We start from the raw sequence: 20,674 nt of genomic DNA, 5'->3' as shown, positions 1-20,674 counted from the left end.
AGGCTAGATCACCTGCCGGCCCGGAATAACCTGCATTCCCGGCCGATTTCTCGATTGCCGTTCTCGGACAGTTCTTTTGCACGCGGTCGCTATCCTTTTGCTTCTGCTGCCCGTCTCCAACGTACTCTCGGCGCGCATTCGAGCTTTTTAAGCTCGTCGCAAACTGCCAGCATCATGTTCTATGATCTCAATCTGCCTTATGCCTCGGATGATCCCGAGATCTCCAATACCTTAAGTTTTCTTGCAGAACGTGCGTCATGTTTCTCCCCTCGGCACAAGACCCGATCATCGAGCAGTCCCTCCCCCTCCACGGCCACATGAAGCGCTGACCTGACGACCAGTTGGTTACACCACCGTTGCCCTATCCCAATCTATTACTGGAAAACTCCCCTCAAATCCTACTCCCCCACCAGCGCCAAAGAATGTTCCCAAGGGCCTGACGCTCCTCACTCGCCTGAACCTGACCCTCTCCGACCCAGCGCAGAACCAGCGACTTGCCAGCCTGACTCAGGTTTATGATCTCGTCGCAATAAGGCCCACCAATGAAAAGGCGCTCCTAAATGCATGCACCAACCTCGAGTGTGATATCATCTCGCTGGATTTCTCCATACGACTGCCCTTCCACTTCAAGTTCAAGATGGTTTCCGCTGCTATATCACGTGGGGTTCGATTTGAGATCTGCTATGGACCAGGAATCACCGGGAGCGGACTTGACGCTCGCCGCAACCTAATCGGGAATGCGATGTCGTTGATACGAGCCACGCGCGGCCGGGGAATCATCATTTCGAGCGAGGCGCAGCGAGCTCTGGCTGTTCGGGCACCCTGGGATGTGATCAACCTGGCATGCGTTTGGGGTCTTTCGCAGGAGCGTGGCAAAGAGGCGATCTGCGAGGAGGCCCGGAAGGTGACCGCCTTGGCCAAGCTGAAGCGGACCAGTTGGCGAGGAATCATTGATATCGTGGCAGGGGGAGTGACTAAGACGAAAGCGAACGTACCGTTGCAGAAGAAGTCCCAGGAGGCCACGGGCGATAACTTGAAGAGAAAAGCATCGGTGGGGTCAGAGCCAACGGGCGAAGAGGCGGAGAAACCGCTGTCCAAGCGCGAAATGAAGCGCCGGGCCAAGAAGGCTCGGTTGGAGTCTGCCGGAGCTTGAGCGAGTTCAGCTGAGGGAACCTTATGTGCTACAGCGGAGCAAGGGCGCGCTTGTCGATTGCCCAAGTTGCTCGCGGATCCACATTCCTCGCCTATCGTCTGCAGGCTGACTCTAGGGGCCTTGTGCCGGTCAGGCCGTCAGCTTGCTGGTGCGACTGACAGTATACTTATGACGAAATGAACCAACCCAAGGGAGCTGCAAGAGCCCAGGACCTCTATATCACCGAAGTTACTTGGGTTTCTGACAGGAACAGACTCCTGACATCTGGCATCACGACAGCGCTTGAATCACCAGAGCGCACTTGTATGCTCGATGATTCAATACCGGTGTGATTAGCCGCAGCTAGCCTTGCCATTAGACTTTAGGCATATTAAAGTCGCCCTTGTAACGAATCAACGCTAATCAATGACAAATTACCGCATCCGTGAATATACCTAGCGTCATCCTTTTGGACAGTACTAGTAGTTAGGAAGTCACTATGACATCCATGCACTTTTATACCAGTACAACTTATTCGAGCATCTGTAGCCATGGACCAGTAATAATATATATAATTTCACCTGATATCAGATAATAATCAATAGTGAGAATATCATACTAACGGGCAACCGAACCAGGCTTTCTCTTCGCTGCTTGAGTCTACTATCTGACTGCTAACTTACTCTGACTTCTAACTGATACTGCATGCCAATCACTAGTAAGTAGTTACTACCGCTCAGTAAATACCACCACTAGTAACTATACTACTAGGATATAGCGCAGATAGAGTAGCTATCACTGCTAGTCACCACTATTTGAAGACAACCTGTTCTTTCGCTCGAAAGAAAAAAAAAAAAAAAAAAAAAAGAAGGATGTCCAGGAAAAGGAAAGGTATTCCTTCTTCCACTACGCAACTACTATACACTTTTTAAGCAGCAACTAACCAGCACTTACTAGTAAATATTGAGCTTTCTTCTAGGCAATAGAATATGAACGAACAGGTCCCGTAAGTGTCTAGCACATAGTAATTATTTTAGGATACTATTAAAGTTTGTTGTGACTACATTTTTTTTTCCCCAGGGAAGGCAATATATACTTGCTAGTAGTAATTTACCACCACTACTACATCAGGGATCAACTACTTGAACTAATTGAACTATAAGCAGGCAAAAGACGATAATAAATAAATATCTTACACATTCATATTTTCATTAATCATCTTTCAATAAACTCATCCACCATCCCCTTAACATCCAGTCCAGCTCAGTACGTAACCCAACCTAAGAAATCATATACACAGACAAGCATCCATCCATCCAACCAACCATCCATCCCCGTCCCCTACCAACCATATCTCAACAGGATCAGAATTGAAAAGTCTCATAATCTCATCATCACATGCAATGCATATCATCAATGCAAGGACCACCAGCACCAGGGTATGATAACGAACTCAAAAGCAAGAAGGACAATAGCCTTTGTCTCCGAAAAAACTCCACGCAAACCCAACTCAACCAAAGCAGATTAAAGCAACCTAGAATCGACAACCATGACACACAAGTTATATCGCAGAAAATGATTCAATGAGCGCCAATTCCGTCAAGATGCCGACGCCGTCCCGTCTAATTCAACCAGAACTCGTAGGTCGCCATCCATCCAGTCCACATTGCTGGCTGAGACGAGGGCCATTGCCCACTCGTTGTCGTTTTGCACCGGGGCCAGTCCATCTGGGAGCCAGACCTTGAATTTCCAGTTAAGTTGAGAGACCCAGTCCATGTTAGTCTCGGAAGAGAGGCCTGGCAGTTGGCCGGCGAATTTGCGGGAGATGAGCTGCTTGAGGGTTTCAAGATCGGTGCACTGGCTTCCCGGGATGTCGAAGCGGGGATGCGCGCGTTTTCCGTCTTGGAGAATGTTGATTCGGAGTGAGACGTTGGTTGGAGGAGACGGAGAAGAGCCGACATTTCCAGAGACGGCGCTGGGGAGAGGTGGGAAATTAGGAGGAGGGAATGGCTGCGGTTGGGGCACGGGTGCCTGGCTGTGGGGTGATTGATGGACATTGTGCTGGGTCGCCAGGCTGTCTCGGATGATCCGCGAGATATCACGGGTAATGCTACTAGCACTACGGGGTTGTTAGTATAGTATGCAATGTGCTAACCGTTATGGTGGGAACGTACAATTCATTTCTGGCAGGCCGGTCTGAGTTCCCGCCAACACGCCAACGCAGGTCCGAGGTGACATCTGCATTCAGGATGCGATGGAGGTTCTCATCCTCACATGGCGACGGACAGTCATAACCGCCGTTGTGAATGACCTGAAAGTGGCTATCAATGGCAGCGACCAGTCCACGCCAATCCGGTTGCTGGAGACCCGAGATGTACCACAGGTTGTCAAGCTCATAATTGTGATTGTACATGTCATATGACTTTGAGAACGAATCCCAGTCAGTCGAGTACCCATCCAGCAAGAGATCCGTGAGACCCAGATCCACCTGAGACCCGGTCCCGAGCTGCGGTTGTGGTGCCGACAACCCGGTCTGTGCAGAAGCATAGTCGTCCGGGATATGGTGGTGCGAATGCATGTGGAGTTGATCATCTGTCGGTGTGGTCGCGTTCAGATTCTGCAGACTGTCTTCTGTCTTGCGTCTCCGTCGCTCTTCGGTGCCACCCCCTTTTCTAGTCTCCACTGCATACTGCCGCTGGCGCTCGTTGGTGACCATTCGGCGCAGCAAAGGAATAACCAAGGAGATGATCTTCTGCTGGTCTCGGGGCCAGATGTATGTCCTGGGTCCCATGCCCTCGTTGACAACATTCTCGCCAAAGAAGCGCTCACCATGGCCTTCGACCTCAAGAAAGTGGCGCACGCAGTTCCACAACCGCAATTTAACCATCTCCGTGTCTCCCTTTCCACGCTGACCAACACAGTCGCGCCGCTCCGGGTGGCGATCATCCAGCATATATGCCTTAGCCGCCGCCTGCAGATGCAAAAAGTTCTCCGGCGAGAGCTCCAGCGACGCAAACAACTTCGACATCGGCGGACGAGTGTACTTCTTGTTACTCGACGGTTGGCGGAACAAGGCAGCGGCGGAATGCAAACCCACAGCGCGAGCTTCGGAGAGTGACTGCGACGGCGCGACACCCAGACCCTCCCCGCCATAGTGATGCGCCTGCTGGTGATGATGCTGCTGCTGTTGGTGGTGAGGGTGGTGAGTGCCTGCAAGGCCGACAGCAGCTCCCGCAGTCAACGCCGGATCCAGCGCATCCTCATTTCTCTTCCGTTTCTTCGTTGGCACCCTGGTAAGTCCACCGGAAGGCTGGCCATGTTCACTCATAGAGGCAGACCCCGGTCCGCGCATATGCCGCTGCGGTCCCATTCCAGCACCAAAACTTGCATCTGCAAAGCTATCCTCATCGATGTGGGTATCCGTACCATATTCGAGGTGATGCTGGAGTCCCGCGGCCCCCGCCGCAGCAGCGACAGCGGCAGCAGCAGCCCAGTCGGAGACTTCCTGACCGGCAGCAGCAGTGGCGGCCTCCACCAATCCAGCTAGTTGATTCTCACTGGGCGCATATCCGCTATTTGCAAGGTGGTTATTAGGATCGACATTAGCGGAGGTGGTCGGGTTGGTCGAGAACTCGGCAGCCGAAGTGGACGGAGGATGTTGATGGTTTGAGTTGGAAGTCGATGCCATTTCAGTTCGAGTCGCGTGAGCGCGTGAACCGAACAGTCACTCAAAGGTATGCAAGCAGAGCGATATTAGGGGAGTCACGCAAATAATAGAATTATAACACAGAAGTGCGGCGCGGCGAAGCCGTCACAACTCCAGACAGCTACAAGCTTGATTAGTTGACCGTATGTGGTAACCAAGCTTCAAAGCCCAATTAACAGAACCTGAGCGTAGGGTAGACACTCTGAAACACCGAGTCGTCAGCTCGTAGTTCGTGGACCGCGATTTGGAGCGTCCGTCGCGTGCGGGTGAGAGTCGACGGTGCTTGTTGACAGTGCGCCAAACAACGCAGCTTCTAGAAAGGACACCCGGTGCTCCCGGGCAGGGAGGAAAACACGGCCGCCTACGGCGAGCGGGGCGCGTGAGTGAATAGCAGATCAGCAGCTCTCAACAAGAGACAAGAAGGTCTCGCGCAAAAAGGCGAGGACGGCGATATAGTTTGTATAGATGGAACTGTTTAACCCGATGACGCTGTTTGGCTGGTTTGAAGGAGGAGCAGACAGTGCAAACTCTGCAGGGAAGACGCCGTTGCACATTGCCCAAACTAGTTAGCCGTGGTGGACCCGGGTCACGTGTTATACGCCAGTATCATCAGGCATCCACATCACTGTCCACACTGACAGTGAAGGCAGTCAGCCAACTTATAGCATGATTACTACATAACATGTGCTGTTTAGGATAGTTATATAAATGGTTTTCGTTATTCAATTTGGAGCCTGCCAAACTGGTCCTAGTTGCAATGGATATCACAAGATCTGGCACAATCCCCAGCACATCATCCAAATATCGCAGGCCAAGAAAACATATCAAACACAATGAAATCAAAAATCGTATCTATACCAGGCATCACAGCAAGCCACCTGGACCCCAGACAAGTCAAATATGAACACAAGAAGATGAAGATGATGGTATATAGTCCCTCGCGACCAAGAACCGAGAGGTTATGAGATGTCGGGGTCTGAACAAAGAAAGTCAAAAAGACAATGATCGTCAATAAATCCTAGGCACTCTCAATGGAGAATACTTAGAATCCATCGCCCTCCTTCCAGGGTCTCCCGACTTCGCGGGCGCGTGCTTCGGGGTCCTTGCCACGTTCCGTAGCATTTACCACCAGTTCATTGATGAGCAGCTCCTCCATGTCGATCAGATCTGCGAGCGTCAGGTCCTCGCCTGGCTGCGGGAAACTCAGGTGGCTTTCCTCGCCCAGCGTCCCGCTCATGCGGGTCAGCTCGATCATGTCGGCCCGAACGTTCCATCCTTTGAATTGCTCCTCGAGCTCAGACTTCTTCGCATGGTGGCCTCGGAATGCATCGTACTCCTCCTCGCCGCCAAAGCAGATGCCGAATCCATCGCAGTAACAAATGTGCTCCTTGATGCAGTAAACGTTCTCTCCGGTGAAAACGACATGCCATAGGTATTCCCAAATTCGACCGGAGATGTAGTCGCTGAGCTCTGTCCGGAGCATCCAGTCGCGGAAATATACGAAGCGAGCTCTCGGAATGGCATGAATACGGTCGCGCGATACGGCGAATTGAGCGCAGCAGGGTTGGGCCAGAACTTCCGGGATCGGATCATCGGGGAAGATCTCACCCCAGGCTCTGGCCAGCATAACCTCCTCTTGCTTTGTTTGGTCCTCCACCAAGGTTCCCGGGTGCAACCAAGCAGGACAGCCGGGACTCCACGTGCATCGCAGATTTACGTAGCCCTGGCGGACCACCCAGGCGGGGTTCAAACGGCGCAGGAGATCAGCTGCATCTCCGGCAAAGAGGTCATCATTGTGCCAAGCGAACTGATGCGAATGCATGAAAGCGACCACATCAGGTAGGATGTCATAATGTTCGATGATGTAGCTCAAATAGACCATCACTTCATGACCCTTATTCTTCGGAGGATGCAGAGGTGCTGACGGGTCATCGACGGCATAGATTGCTGTTTGCCACTCAGGAAGCTCAACCTCCATCCAACTGGTATCTTCATCGGAAGTCTTGGGCACCACGAGCGTCTTCGTGTACGTTGTCCCAGAGGGCTTGGGGAGGCCAGGGACGAAGTGTGGCTTGGGTGCATACGGCGTCCGAATCGCAGGCTCTTCGTGAACCCTGGTAACATTGAAGCGTACTGACGGCGATGGAGAGGGGGTCGTGGCCAGTTCACCCAAACCGACGACCTGCGTCGCTTGTTCCCATTGTGACGAGAGGCTTCGGATGGCGAGGAGGATGAAAAGGATGAAGGCAAAGCCAAACAGGGGCACAGCCCGGCGCGAGGAAATCATGGAAGATAGCGTGATATGTTAATCGGGAAAGGAGACACAATAAAGATAGATGAACTGCGATTGGACGAAAGCGCTCGATCAGCAACTGCGCGAATGCGATGAGGGTTTGTTTGAGATAGTATGGAGCCAGGCAAAAGAGTTGCTCGCAAGGACTAGCAGCATCTAGGCCTAGCAACAAAAGTAGGGGCAATTCACCCACCTTGATATCCAAACGCTACAGAAGACACAAAGAAGCCATGGAAGAATAGGAATTGGAGATATTGCAACAGTCGGGAACAGTTGTCAAATCCCCGCGAAACTCCAAGAACCGAAGGGCGAGATGCGCGGCCACAGCCGGTCGAAGGTTCCACGAGCCAAAGAGAGAGGGGCAGGGAGGAACGAGGACCGTTCGTAGGGCGAATTCATGCGACTGGGGACTGGACAAGAAGAACAGATTGGTCGGACAAGCCAGCTAGAAGGAGGCATACGCAAAAAGATGGCGCAGGAGCGGGTGGGAGACGCGGGCGGCGGCGGAGCTGGCGTCAGCGCTGATGACGACGATCTTGGGCCCTGTCGAATGAGCCCAACTTTCCTCGAATTAAGTATAAAGACTAGATCGAGAGGTTCAGATGTGATCCAGCACCGGGAATCCAGCCTTTTTTTCCTGTAGGGTTACCGGCCACCGGGACTGGCTGGTACTCTCTAAATTGCTTTTGCATCCCGGAGAAATTCACGCTTGTTCCCCACGGGCGCAGGTTGGATGTTGGCCCGCAATTATGATTGGAGGCTGGCTGTCGCTGCCCCTGGATCGCATTTTGCCCCCCGAGACATTTTCTGTGATCGATCTGATGCACGGTGCTTATAGTCTGGATGTTTAGATAACTCGAAGAAACGTCGATGGAGTCTAGTAGGGAGTCGAATCTTAGCTAGAGTTCTGACAGACGCTATGTTATGTTGCACCTACTAACTATAGTAACTATGGAGTAACCCCTTGGCAATTTCAGATCCGCCCTTTTTCCAGCCAAGGTGGGTACGACAACCCTTCTTCATGCAATCCTGTCTACCTTACTCCGTAATAGTCTACAACGAACTGAAATTAAAACCAAGGAATTGTCACGATCATGTTTCTAGTATGTACAGATATACACCTGGTTATTAGAGACCCTCCTGATTCGCTGGACAAGGGGCTAATGTGGCAGCAAAGAGTAGAATGAAACCGGGACTGGTGTAGTAGGGGAAAATGACCATGCATGAGCCACAGTTCCATGGAATTCAACATACAGGCAATGGGGTATGAGTGAGAGCCGCTTCAAAAACGCCGGTAAAATGGACAACTTCCCCATAAGATGGGGTCAACACCAAATGAGATGGTAATACATCAAGCCAAGATAGAGACACCAGGTATGGAAAGGCAAAGACGAAAATGGGGGAGAAGAATTTCGCAGAGAGGAGAAAGAGTCAAGGAAACCCATCATCACGTTTCATCGTCAATTACATCTTCCACCGTTGCTACCCGTGCTTTCCCCTTTGAGGCCGAGTCTGATTCCTCGGCGTGATTCGCGCCGTCAATGTCGTCGGCGGTAGTGCTCTCGCCGTCCATCTGGGTCTCGGGCGCTAAATCAGTCCACTGTTGGGAGAGTGATTCCACGCCCGATCCCGTGGCTGTTGACGTTGCTCCCGACTGCCAATTGGGCAAATCCTGGGACGTGGAGGGTTCGGTGGCCGCCGCAGGCTCACTTTCTTGACTGGCAGCCGGAACAGTTGCTGTCGGGGGAGGGACCTGGGAGTCTGATGTAGGGTCAGACGTTTGGGCTGTTCCGGTTTCAGGAACAGTAGGGCTGGCGCGTTGTTCTGCTGGCTGACTGGGGCCCTGCTCCGGGGAGTGAAGGGGGATGAGAGACCATCCCGCGGGGAGACTCAGTCCCTCGGGAAGTCGGCTATCTCCAGCATTCATGGCGGGTGTCTGTGGGTCCGAGATGAACTGACGGCGCATGGTAACCGAAGAAGTCGAGGACGAGACAGCCGGGGGGTTCTGGAATGCGATACTTTGGGGGACAGTAGGATTGGCCTGGAGATTGCGAAGTCGCTGGAGTTCCGTCTGCAGTAACCGCACCAGATGAAGCTGGTCGGCCGTGACACGCAGCGTTTCAATCTCCTGGACAATCTGTTGCTCCATCTGCTGCAACTGAGTCTGCATGTTGGCCACGTTTGAAGCAGGGTTGGGGGCAGCCTGCGGCGCTGGGATCGGGAGAGGCCGTCCGAATCCGAAGCCGAAGCCAATTTGTCGGGCATTCGGAGCATTGACGTTGTTAGCTTGTGGCACAGGCGCATTGCCTTGATGGATCTGCTGGTGAAGGTTGTGGAAGAGGTCACCCCTGCCCGCACCGAAACCGATTCTGAAAGGCCCGAATTGGTAAACACGCGCTCTTGGTAGTCCATCTGGTTGCCCATCTCTGGCTTGGTTGCCAGCGGCCATGTTCTGAGCACCAGCATTGTTCTGGTTACCACCATCGCCCGCCCCCCCGGCCCGGGGTGGCGCAATAACTGGGCGTCGACAGGTGGGGCAGTTCTGTTGTCTCTCAAGCCAGCTTCGAAGACAGGCAAAGTGTAGAATGTGACCACAAGGCAGTTTCTTGGGGCGCAACCTCTCAGAGACCCGGTTTCGCTGTTGTGCGCCCGCCGGCTGGTGCCAATGGGTCATTTCTTCGCGACAAATGATACAAACCTCCTCGCGTGCGACTTCCTCGGCGGTGGCATCGGGATAGCGTTCGTTCATGTCGCGAGTAGCGTTGCGGTAACGCACGAAGTCCATGATGCGCCGTCCGAAAGACCGAATAGTGACGACAACGTCGCGCAGGATATGTAATGGGAGACCGTAGAATGTGAACAGGATCGCGAAAAAGGTGAGATATACTGTGAGCTTGAGGAAATCGGTAAGCAGGTCAAGGTAGAAGATCCAGCGGCCCTTTTCTTCCCAGCCAGGCACATCCAATTCCATCTCGTCGATATCGTTCTCATCCGGCAGGTTGGGAGTGGGCCCAGTCTCTCCCGATTCGGCGTACTGGCGCAGCGACTCCTCCCTGGCATCTCTAATTTCGCGACGGCGCTCCTCAATTTTAGCCTTCATTTGGAGATGGGTGATGTAGATCTCGACCAATGAAATGACGTAGCGGGCAGCAGTTGAGCTGGAGAGGATGGTGAGAACGGCGAATTCGAAGCCGAACATGACCATCATATCGGGACGTGCCTGTTCAAGGACGGTGCGGACGCAATATCTCAGCATAAGCGAGTTGAAGAGAACTGAAAGGAGCAGCGAGGCTGCGAGTCGGATGTGGAACAATCGCGGATTTGCTGGGGGTTGTTGCTCAAGAAACTCGACCCGACCCTCGCCGATCCAACCCCAGACCTTTCCAACCAGCAAGGAGACGAACATGACCAAGAACCAACCGCCCAACTCTCCTCTGAAAATCGTCATCGCCAAGCATGTCTCTGTCACGGCGAACCATGCTTTCTCGTAGAGCTGTTCCGTTTCTATAGGTCGAAGAGGTCCGTAAAGGAGACGTTGAAGCCAGAATAAAAAGAAGCCGACCGCTAGCAGGCTAATGTTCATCAATATCTAAGCAATCATATGTTAGCTAATTCATAAACGAGGAGTGAGGCATCCAATGTTGGGAGCGCCGAGGGAGCGCCTGTTGAAACCCGGGGCGGGGAAAGCTTACCATGAGATTTGCACTGCTCTGCGAGAGGTATACGCATGCAGCATAGAAGTTTGCTCTCTGATGCAGCGCTTTTAAGAAGACGCCAGTTGCCAGGGCAGCTGAGGCCTATGAAGACAAGTCAGACTGGATCTACAACAAGGAGCAAGCTGAGGGCGACATACCCCAGCATACACGGCCAATCTCATGGCGACGGGGAGAGGAGGGTGGGCGCAATGCCCGCTTTCATGAACAAGGGCGTAGCAGCTGGGCTGGTGAACACTCTAAAAGATCATTGAGGGGAGGTTGAGATGAAGAGGGTAAGCAGTAATCACTAAGAGGGAAAGAAGATGAGGAAGATCGCGTGGAGAAAATAGCCAGGATGGGGGGAAGAATGGGTGGATGAATGGATGGATGGAGATGTTCTGGACAGCTAATCTACTACTCGGTATCGCCCGGTACCTGGTACTGCGTAATGTTACCAATCCTGGAGTCACCGCCTTGGCAGCTGACTGTCCATTACTTCTTTCGGCGTTTGGTCTTCATTCTTGTTCATGCTTGGATAGTTGGAATATTAATCAATCTACAGTTATGAAAAGGAATTGATGGGATCTTTCTAGATGCAGGTCACGAGATCACATACAGACTTATGTGTACTAGAGAAAGTCTGAAGCTTCTGGAAGCTTAACTTATTACTACATTGCTTATTGACGTGTTACTCGTCTTCCTCTCCACTTGATCAGGTGACGGAGAGCTGGCCGGCATCCGGTGTGATTGACAGCTCCGTCATCGGTCACCGATTATCAGCTTCGATGGACGGAAAGTTCAGATCATATCAATCAGACAGTATAAATAAACTGTTGGACGGGCTCTGGATAAAGCTCGAGCAGCTCGACAGAACCGCTCCATTAGTTTGGACATCCATCCAAGCCGGAATGAGCTAAGGTTCACTCTTCCCTGTCTAGACTATTCTCACCATGGCTTCTCCACGGACACTATTCACGGCCAGCCGCGTGCAAACATGGACCTACCTGCTTGGCGTGTGTCCATTCTCGATTGCATTCCTGGTCTTCATCAACTCGTCCATCTCATTTGTCGTCACGGAATTAATTGGACTCCGTGACGGAGAAGGTGATGCGGTCGGAACCTTGGGCTTTGCCGACGAACTGCTTGCCCTGGTCGCCTGCCCCTTGTGGGGAGTGCTGTCGGATCGCATCGGCGTCCGTCATGTAAGCGCTCACCCCGTTGCTATTTACCCCCCAAGCCAGTTCACTTGTTGTAAATCTTCTCATACATTGTGTCTATTACATAGGTCTGCACTACCGGTTATGCTATTGTGGCGCTTGCCTTGGTCCTCTTCGTTCAAGCGAAAAATGTCTACCCCCAGTTACTCCTGGGAAGGCTGTTGTTCAGTCTTGGAGGCGCCGCAGTATCAACAATGGTCACAGCCGTTCTTCCAGCCGTAGCTGGCTCACACTCATCATCACAGCATCATTCTACATCAGACTCCCGGACGAGTAAGAGCTCATCCTCCCGACTGGCTGGATATGTAGGCATGTGTGCGGGATGTGGCGCGCTCGTTGCTCTCGTCATCTTCCTGCCCCTTCCAGCTCGGTTCCAGCAATCAGGACTTTCCCCTGCGGAAGCTATCCAGCGCAGCTACTATCTTGTGGCTGTGGTATCTCTAGTCATCAGTATCCTCTGTTTCTTTGGGCTGAGAAACCTCCCCGGAGAAGAGGGGAAGTCATGGAGCTCGCTGTGGTCCGCACGTCGGCGCGGGACGCCGGATAGCGGCGAGGCGTGTTCGTATGCTCGCAAATTCCAATTGCCATACCTCGAGCAGCTGGGCATTGCGTTCGCCCTGGGGTTCCGAAATTCAGATATCTTTCTGGGCTACTTGGGCGGATTCGTGGCACGGGCGTCGTCCGTGGGGATCTCGCTGTTCATCCCGCTCGCTGTTAACCATTATTATCGCATGTCGGGGCTGTGCGGGAACCAAGATGGCGAGGCTGAGAACCCTGGCGATCTAAAAAAGTCATGCCATAAAGCCTATGTGCTCGCTTCGATTCTGACAGGGGTCTCTCAGCTAGTCGCGCTGCTTGCAGCGCCAGCCTTCGGCTATCTGTCGGAGCGATCGCGACGCCGTCACGTGCCGCTTTTGGCAGCCTGCTGTGCCGGCCTTGTGGGCTATACCACTTTTGCCTTGCTGCCCAGCCCGGAATTCAGCGGGGAGATGGGCAGCCCCGGTGTATTTGTAGTCATGGGCTTGGTTGGTATCAGCCAGATTGGAGCGATTGTCTGCAGTTTATCAGTGCTGAGCAGCGGCATTCTCAGTTTGAGCGAGGTAGGTAGGATGGAGGACCAGTGGTGGAGTTCACCGAGTGAACCCAGCGAAGATGAGGGTGAGGGTGAGGAGGAAAACGAGAACAACCCAGTCGACGACGAGGAAGAGGAGCACGGAGAAGACCGACCTCTCGTGGCCCATCGTCCCGGCCGGAAAGAGCGGCATCTTTCGCACCTGAAGGGCTCAATTGCTGGGGTATATTCCCTGTACGGTGGAGCGGGTATCCTGCTCTTAACCAAGCTGGGTGGGCTCTTGTTCGATGTGCTGTCGTCGGGAGCACCGTTCTACATCATGGCTGGGTTCAATGGGGCATTGCTGCTGGCAGGCCTGGTGAGTGGATTCATTGGGCACTCACGATCCGCTGGACCAGCTGGGTTCGGTGTGTAGTAGCGTCTCCATTGTTATGTGTTTCTTTGTCTAGGAGACAAGGATTCAATGCAGTAGCCCAGCTGCTAAAAGAATTAGTATGGTTTTGTTTAGCTTGAACGATGAGCCGCAGCCGGCGCCTGTAGTCTACCGTGGCTCAGTTCGACTAAACATCTAGTCTAGTAATGAGTTTTTTGTTTGTTGCGGCGCTTTGAAACGAAGAATTTCGGCCCCCACGTCTGGCCCCAGTTTGGCTGCCGTGCCTCCGTTTCACGGAGAGATCAGGAGAAGTGAGAATGAACCAAAAGGAAAACTCTTGTACTATGAATCCAAATTACTGTTTGGTTTTCGAGGGCGCGGAAGAACTCTTGTCATGATCTTGAGGGAGATCCTCGATCCATCTAATTTCCCCGGCTCCATCAGCAGCTCCACCAGACAACAACCACCACCACATCCAAAAACCTCCATCCGTCAGCGCTTACAGGTTCTTCTCTAGGCTGTGTTGTTAGTTTCTCAGCGCCCATTAGTGCGAGAGGGTCTGCTTCCTGGCTATGGCCAATTGGGCAATTGCACTGCGATGTTTGACTGCGCCCCCAACAAGCGCTTGATGCCAGACCCTGTCCATCTCCAACCCTCTCAGCCTCGCCGCCATTTGCCCGTCTGCCTTCCAACACGCCAGGGGAGAGGGGAAAAAAATGGATTTCGCCCCCATGGCCCTGGACCCCATCCTGACGGGCCTTTATTTACCTCGCCATGCCCAGCGAACATGTTCCAAGACAGTCTCAATCCAAATCAACTCTCATCCTCCTTTTTCTCCTCATTCTCCCTAAGTCCTCACATACATACAACCCTATATACCCTCCTCCCTAATTCAACCATATAATCACACATCATGCGTCTCCAATTGACTACCTCTCTGGCCCTCCTGGCCACTGCCTCCACCGTCGTCGCTGACGATGTCATCTCGGTCCTCTGGCCTTCCTCTGCCAGCGGCGAGAACTACAACGCCAAGCTGATTGGAACCGTACGTCTTCTCCAAACATCCCCCTTTCACCATGGTATGCTTCTCCAGATCTAACTCTCATCCTAGACTGGCGGCGACCTCACCACCCTGGTCATCAACTGCCCGGCGACAGCCAGCGCCTCCGTGACCAGCTCTCCCGCTGCCACCGCCGCAACCACCAGCGCCGCCGTCGTCAAGCGTGCTACCACCGCCTCCAGCTCTGACGATGATGATGACGATGACTTCAACGACAGCTGCAACATCCCCGACAGCGGCGAGACTCTGACCGTCGGCAGCAGCACCTGGGCCTTCACTTCCTCCGGTAACGAATTGTAAGCTAACCCACACGCCTGGTCCCCCCGCAATTCCATATAATATCCGTCTGTATACTTACCACACCAAACAACAGCTCCCAACAGGCCACCTGCTCCTTCACCGGCACCACTGTCGCTTCTTGTGCCTTCACCTACAACATTGACACCCAGACTTCCTCCTCCAGCGGTGTTACCACCACTCAGCTTAACAAGGTCCCCATCACCATCACTTCTACTGCCTCTGCCACTGGCACTGCTACCGGTGGTGCCTCCACCGCCTCTGCTACGGGTGATGCCTCTGGCTCTTCTTCTTCTGCCGCCTCTACCGGTGCTGCTACTACCACCAGTGACAGTGGTGCGTTCGCTACTGGCGCTAGCCAGTGGGTTGCTGGTGGTGCTGCCATGATGGTTGCTCTGGCTATGGCTTAAACAGTACCACATATAGGTATGTGGTTGAGCTGTGGAAGTAGAGATGTGAGTGTTCCATAAGTGGAAAACGAAGCAGGTATCATAGTATATCGGAAAAAGGATATACAACATACACTACACAATGTCAGCATATAAAACCCTGCATTTAGAACTGCGCGCAAGCTGGATGGGAAAATGAGGCGTGGTGGATTTGATTGATTGATGATCATGTACCACAAGTGAAGAATGGTTTCTTTATTTTTTTTTTATTCTATATGTCTATCTATTTACTACTACTACTATTACTACTACCCTTATTGATGTGTTTATTATGATTCTAATCACCTCAATATTATCATGTCAATTGATTCCATCCAAGTTGAGATATGCTTACACTCTGTCAGCAGTTGTATACTTTGATAATATTAGGGAAGAAGTTCCATACCTATACTATATGTATGTCCCAACAAGACCTCCTTCATCTACTTCTAGTTCACACAAACCAACATCCACTATAGACATTAGACACACCTTACATCACGTGCATAAAAAGCGAAGAGCAAATACACAACTTACATTGTCTTAGTTCTAGGAAATGACCGGATAAGGCTCGTATTGTGTTACTAACCAGTACTAAAGTAATCAATGACCTGATGTTTGTTTCTCGGCATCAGACCCAAAGGAAGGCGTTTCTCTCTCTATTTGAGAACGCGAATAGGAGCCACTCCAATCTTTCACACTACAAAAATCCTTCAGTACTTATGAAGTACAAGAAGAAATAAAGTACTGTCCTTGGAGAAACTGGTTTCTGCAATAGATATATATCTCACGTGCTATGTCTCCCCACATATCAACATGGCTGAGAACGTGAATCGATTAACCTACTCCTTCTTCGCAATATGTGAACCATACAGGATGGTTGTACAAGAGGAGGTATCTCAAATAGCTAATGGTAATTTGATAATCTTTGTCGTATCTCATTCATCAGCTGATTGGCTGGCTGGGTGGCTAATTGGCTACTAGCATTACATGACCCCCGGACCGCGCGGAAGGAAATTGCCAAAGGTATCCCCGCCCTTTCCCCGGTCATCTCTCGGGCGTCGCTCGTCTGAACGGACCTCCAGTCCGGCTTGGATAATGTTAGTTCGCAGAACGCGAATATGTGCTTCGCGGATGTAATTATCCAAACTATCCAGGATGGACTGCTGGACGTCAGTGCGCAGATTGACCTGGTTGGAGACCAGCACCTTCTTTTCCAAGTCGATGCGCGCGTCGAGAGTGCCATCCTGAATCAGTTCGATGAGCTCCTGCACGAAGGGAGAGTTGGAGTCTGTAGGGTCGGCTTGGCCGCCTATGACTCCCGGGGCGAACATCTTCGTCATGGATTCGAGGGTCACGCGGCTGAAGGGTACGAGATACTGTTGGATGGACTTGGTGCGGATGCGCGTGAACAGTGTCTTGACATGGCGCTGTAGGTGGACGTCGAGGAGGTAGTCGGCCTTGTAGGCTTCTAGAATCTCAAGACAGGCTCGGAATTTAGAGTTGCAGAAGAATGAGATCGCCCGGCGGATGTGCGGCTCCAGCTCAAGGAAGTTGCGGAAAGAATTGTTGTCGAGGACGCGACGTTGTAGCTCATTGCGGTCCATTGATGCCAGCGCGCAGAGCCCACCGTAGACTGCAACGTCGTTTGATGTGAGTACTTCGTTGTAAGAGTCTCCTAAGCTCGGATCGGTGGCCAAGAAGCTGTTCGCAGCATCCACATATGCACCAGAGTGTAGCTGGGAAAGGCCCAGCGCAGCAGACATCTTGGGCTCGTTTTTGGCTTGCTCCTCCTGTTTCGATTGCAGATTGCGTAGCCGGTGCACATTCGTCTGCACATTGAGCCAGTCGCCGCGCTCAATTGCGACATTAATAATCTTGAACAGCATCGATGCAATGTGCGTTGGTGTAGTACAATAGTCCCTCATACGAGAGTATGCTTTGGAAGCCGACACAAGGTCACCTATCTGATTGTAATGTTGCCCGAGGTCTTCGTTGCCCATCTATAAGCAGTTAGGAAACGGTTTCCAGTCACCTCACCAGAGTCATCTTAACGTACCCTTATGCTCTCTTTGATCAGGTTGTTCTTATAGCCTCTGAGCTCGTGTTCTAGTCGATCTGTTTCCGCCTTAACAGACTTCTTCATATGATCCACCCAGTTTGTATCAAGTGTTGCCTCAGGGTCACCGGGTGCAACTTCGGCAAGTGCCCGAACTGCATTTTCGTATCTGGAAACATCCCTGCCGCCCTTGGCTTCTGCAACTGCGGCTTTCAATGCCTCGACAGAGAGATAAGTGGAGCATGTGCCTATGAGGAACAGTCGATTGAATCTGGTTCGGCCTAGGAGAAAGAAGTGGGGTTAGCCACAGCAAGGAGCGCGTGTGATCTAAGGCGTAACGTACCAGTGTAGTTCGCAATATATGACTCGAGTTCAAACTTAGGCGGATCTAGAAAATGAGAGTTATTCATCGCTGTTCCTTTGGATCAAACCAACAGAGCCAACATACCATCAACTTTCACCAGAGGACCTGCTACATTTCCACCCAAAGACTCTAAGTCCACGCCCCCGGCACCAGTGACTGACCCAGCACTTTGAGCTGGAACAGCCCCATAGAAAGGGTCTGACTGTGTGTAATCCATGTCGTCAATTCCGTGCGGCTTTCGGCTACTGACACGCGAGGTAATATAGAACGATGTATGGGGCCAAGAGCAAATCGTATGGAGAGACTTGTTCGGTCCGTAGCCTCCGGGATGTGTAGTCGAGTATCCACGAAACTCCTGACGTTGGAATGCAGTAAATCAGGCGTGATAACGCCGCACAGGTAGAGGCGAAGTGGAGAACGAGCGGGTCTTTAAGGCGTAGGCGTCTGCGGATGTCAAGGAACGGCTTCTTCCAAGTTCATATATGATGATCCAGCAAGGTCGGCCACTCAGCAGTATGAAGCGCAATCTGCAAATCAAAACAGCAGTATGCAAGCCGGCAAGGTGGGATGTGCGGGTGAGATGATCTATCGCAAAGGTCACCGACGGCCGCATCATTTGGCCCGATCTATCGACGTAGCTGCCTAGGCTGCATTTACCGCCTTTATGACCGCCTTGTAGCTATCCCTACTTCATTCCTCAGGCCACCATCAGGCCAGTGCCTGCATACTAACTGGTCTCCAGTCACTACATAATTACTGGTCGTACCTAGATAGTCACACCCGATATAGTAAATTTTTTCAGGCTGTATCTTTAGATACAAAGTCTCTCCCAAATACCCCTTGTAGTGGTTGACAGCTATTCTGCGTTACCATTAGGTTCGCAACACTCCATGTCCCCACTAAAAGCCCTAGAAACACTGCGAAGAGGTAGTCACAACAGGCCTTGCTACACAATAGTAAACAACTCTGTGCAGTGATTTTCGATTATCTCGTTAGTCTGACTTGAGTTCATCACCACGAAATCATCGGCTGTGACGAGCGTATCGAGAACGATCAGATCATCCGCAGGTTGTGACCGACTAGAGAGAATTGCAATCAGTATAATTCTCTGCCATACTCCACAGGGGGCCTACCTGGCATCTACAGCGTTTGGACTGATTTCAAGCTCTCTTCTGGCGTGTTATTACGGAGATCGGCACCAAAGAATGGGATTATACTTACTCAACTCCCATCGTCACGTCAGTGTCACTAATACAACAGTCAGATAATCATTCTTCGAGTAGCGTGGCTTCGAAACAACATACCTAGTTGCAGTTGGGACAGATGATACACTCTCTGCCTCAGGGGCAGGTAGGCTCGGTAGGTGGTGCGCAGGCAACGTCATTTCTTCCGCTGGAATGGCTTGGGCATTCGCGGGGCCAGAGGTCAGTCTTAACCAGCTTAGTTAGTGAGAACATAGAATAAGGATTATGGACCACCTACGCAGCTGCGGGAATAGCAGGCAGTCTAAGCATGCTTGATGGAACACTTATCTCATCAGTCACCATATTCCAGGAAAGAATCATATATCTTACCTGGGCGTTGTTGCAACAGCATGTATAGGACCGCGTCGGCTCTACATCAGATGGCCTTAGCATAAAGTCATGGCTAGTCCCTGTCAAATAGCTGCAGAGTACATACAATATTTAGAGCATGATTTCCACGTCTCGCCTGAACAGATGTACTCAGCACTGTGCAATATTGACAATTCAGCTCACGGAGTACTTACAACATCTGTCATTCTTGCTCGAACACGCTCGCGCCGTCTGATTGCTCGTCGTCTGTTTCTGTTGCGACGGGTCACGATTCTATCGAGAGCTCTTTGAGTTTCCGTGAGGTTCACTCTGGTTCCAGGCTGGTGTGATATCATGAGAGACTGCATGAGGATTAGTAGCCGCGCTGTAACAGCCAGTTCAACGTACAAGTTCATATAGGCCCCGGCAAAGTGTGAGGAAGTTACATTGCGTATCTTCGTGTCCAGGTCTCAAGCAGAAACGACAGAAACGGGATCCCTAAAGTAGCTATTAGAGTAGGATTATAACTGATGATGAGCACTGCTCTTACGCGGTCACCAGGCATGTTGTTTATAACAGAAAGCGAAACCCACGAGGCCTAACCTCAAAGACGTCGATAAGATGGTCAGACACAAGGCAAGGCAAAGAGCACTTTGGCGGTTATTGCTCGTTCTCACAGACTCAAGATTAAATGGAAGGTTGTTATAGGATGAGAGATAGCCTTAAGAAACAAGGGGTGATGAAGAGACACGAGTAGTAGCCGGAGATGAAATGAATGGATTAAGTCCTTTCGATGTGTGGGAGAAGTAGAAGACTGTCATCGAGGGGGAAACAGAATCAGCGCAAGGAAAGGTGTTGCAAAGGAAGAAGTGAATGGGTTCCGTGTCGACTAAATTGGCAGGAACACTGGGGTGACCTGCCCCGGCCAACCGCAGACCCGCCAGTGTTGTGGGTTGCCCAAAGAAGTTGCTGAACACATTGGAAGAGTGAATGCAAGATAGGAAAGAAGCGGGGACAATTGCTGCCAATACGTGGAGAAGAGAGGTTGTTGTTGCTCTGAGTGCGGATGTTGTTGACCTCTCTGAGAAAAAGATGCACATAAGCCATGCTTTGTGGTAAAGAGGGGCAAGTAAGAGTTGGGGAATTCTCGTCCCAGTCGTCGACTGTGATCCTCTTCTTGGTAGAAGGTCCCATGAAGAATAGTATCAGTACATTAAGAGCAGAAGGTGGAGAATTCTTCTTCCAAGGAGTGTAAGAATGTGTAAATGACCATCGCGCGGTACATCTCCACTCCAAACTCGACTCACTTTGTCTTCACCATACTGCTGCATTCTGATTCGAAAGCAACAAATGCCCAGGGATACCTTTCGGGGATAAACAGTCGCTCGTCTCGCAACATAGCTACCAGTCGATGCCATCCCCTGC

At 51.6% G+C, this 20,674-nt stretch overlaps 9 protein-coding genes across 9 annotated transcripts; 3 read left to right on the top strand and 6 right to left on the bottom strand.

The window, feature by feature from the left end:
• Positions 1-174: 174 nt before the first annotated feature.
• On the top strand, positions 175-1,153 carry AKAW2_70633A (ribonuclease P subunit p30 family protein; the record flags this gene model as incomplete). Its single annotated transcript, XM_041683237.1, has 2 exons — positions 175-250; positions 342-1,153. 2 exons carry the CDS (start codon positions 175-177, stop codon positions 1,151-1,153), a joined length of 888 nt encoding a protein of 295 aa, XP_041547517.1.
• Positions 1,154-2,731: 1,578 nt separating this feature from the next.
• On the bottom strand, positions 2,732-4,820 carry AKAW2_70632S (uncharacterized protein; the record flags this gene model as incomplete). The annotated part of the gene is made up of 2 exons (XM_041683236.1): positions 2,732-3,251; positions 3,307-4,820. 2 exons carry the CDS (start codon positions 4,818-4,820, stop codon positions 2,732-2,734), a joined length of 2,034 nt encoding a protein of 677 aa, XP_041547516.1.
• Positions 4,821-5,880: 1,060 nt separating this feature from the next.
• AKAW2_70631S (DUF3431 domain-containing protein) lies at positions 5,881-7,125 on the bottom strand (the record flags this gene model as incomplete). The annotated part of the gene is made up of 1 exon (XM_041683235.1): positions 5,881-7,125. One exon carries the CDS (start codon positions 7,123-7,125, stop codon positions 5,881-5,883), a length of 1,245 nt encoding a protein of 414 aa, XP_041547515.1.
• A 1,453-nt stretch (positions 7,126-8,578) lies between these two features.
• hrdA (E3 ubiquitin-protein ligase HRD1) lies at positions 8,579-11,008 on the bottom strand (the record flags this gene model as incomplete). Its single annotated transcript, XM_041683232.1, has 3 exons — positions 8,579-10,720; positions 10,824-10,928; positions 10,985-11,008. 3 exons carry the CDS (start codon positions 11,006-11,008, stop codon positions 8,579-8,581), a joined length of 2,271 nt encoding a protein of 756 aa, XP_041547514.1.
• Positions 11,009-11,776: 768 nt separating this feature from the next.
• Positions 11,777-13,530, top strand: AKAW2_70629A (putative MFS transporter; the record flags this gene model as incomplete). The annotated part of the gene is made up of 2 exons (XM_041683231.1): positions 11,777-12,028; positions 12,112-13,530. The coding sequence occupies 2 exons, from the start codon at positions 11,777-11,779 to the stop codon at positions 13,528-13,530; spliced, it is 1,671 nt and encodes a 556-aa protein (XP_041547513.1).
• Positions 13,531-14,401: 871 nt separating this feature from the next.
• On the top strand, positions 14,402-15,255 carry AKAW2_70628A (putative GPI anchored glycoprotein; the record flags this gene model as incomplete). Its single annotated transcript, XM_041683230.1, has 3 exons — positions 14,402-14,533; positions 14,600-14,844; positions 14,922-15,255. 3 exons carry the CDS (start codon positions 14,402-14,404, stop codon positions 15,253-15,255), a joined length of 711 nt encoding a protein of 236 aa, XP_041547512.1.
• A 1,004-nt stretch (positions 15,256-16,259) lies between these two features.
• On the bottom strand, positions 16,260-17,913 carry AKAW2_70627S (COP9 signalosome complex subunit 1; the record flags this gene model as incomplete). The annotated part of the gene is made up of 4 exons (XM_041683229.1): positions 16,260-17,276; positions 17,333-17,613; positions 17,676-17,720; positions 17,781-17,913. The coding sequence occupies 4 exons, from the start codon at positions 17,911-17,913 to the stop codon at positions 16,260-16,262; spliced, it is 1,476 nt and encodes a 491-aa protein (XP_041547511.1).
• A 729-nt stretch (positions 17,914-18,642) lies between these two features.
• Positions 18,643-19,814, bottom strand: AKAW2_70626S (uncharacterized protein; the record flags this gene model as incomplete). The annotated part of the gene is made up of 10 exons (XM_041683228.1): positions 18,643-18,775; positions 18,830-18,865; positions 18,918-18,944; positions 19,001-19,126; positions 19,179-19,223; positions 19,271-19,311; positions 19,377-19,406; positions 19,465-19,611; positions 19,658-19,747; positions 19,800-19,814. 10 exons carry the CDS (start codon positions 19,812-19,814, stop codon positions 18,643-18,645), a joined length of 690 nt encoding a protein of 229 aa, XP_041547510.1.
• Positions 19,815-19,971: 157 nt separating this feature from the next.
• AKAW2_70625S (uncharacterized protein) lies at positions 19,972-20,349 on the bottom strand (the record flags this gene model as incomplete). The annotated part of the gene is made up of 1 exon (XM_041683227.1): positions 19,972-20,349. One exon carries the CDS (start codon positions 20,347-20,349, stop codon positions 19,972-19,974), a length of 378 nt encoding a protein of 125 aa, XP_041547509.1.
• Positions 20,350-20,674: the final 325 nt, after the last annotated feature.

This window comes from Aspergillus luchuensis, chromosome 7, assembly GCF_016861625.1.
Source record: "Aspergillus luchuensis IFO 4308 DNA, chromosome 7, nearly complete sequence".
NCBI lineage: Eukaryota > Fungi > Ascomycota > Eurotiomycetes > Eurotiales > Aspergillaceae > Aspergillus > Aspergillus luchuensis.
Note: the sequence above shows the minus strand (reverse complement) of the source record. Positions and strands in the feature narration are given on the sequence as shown.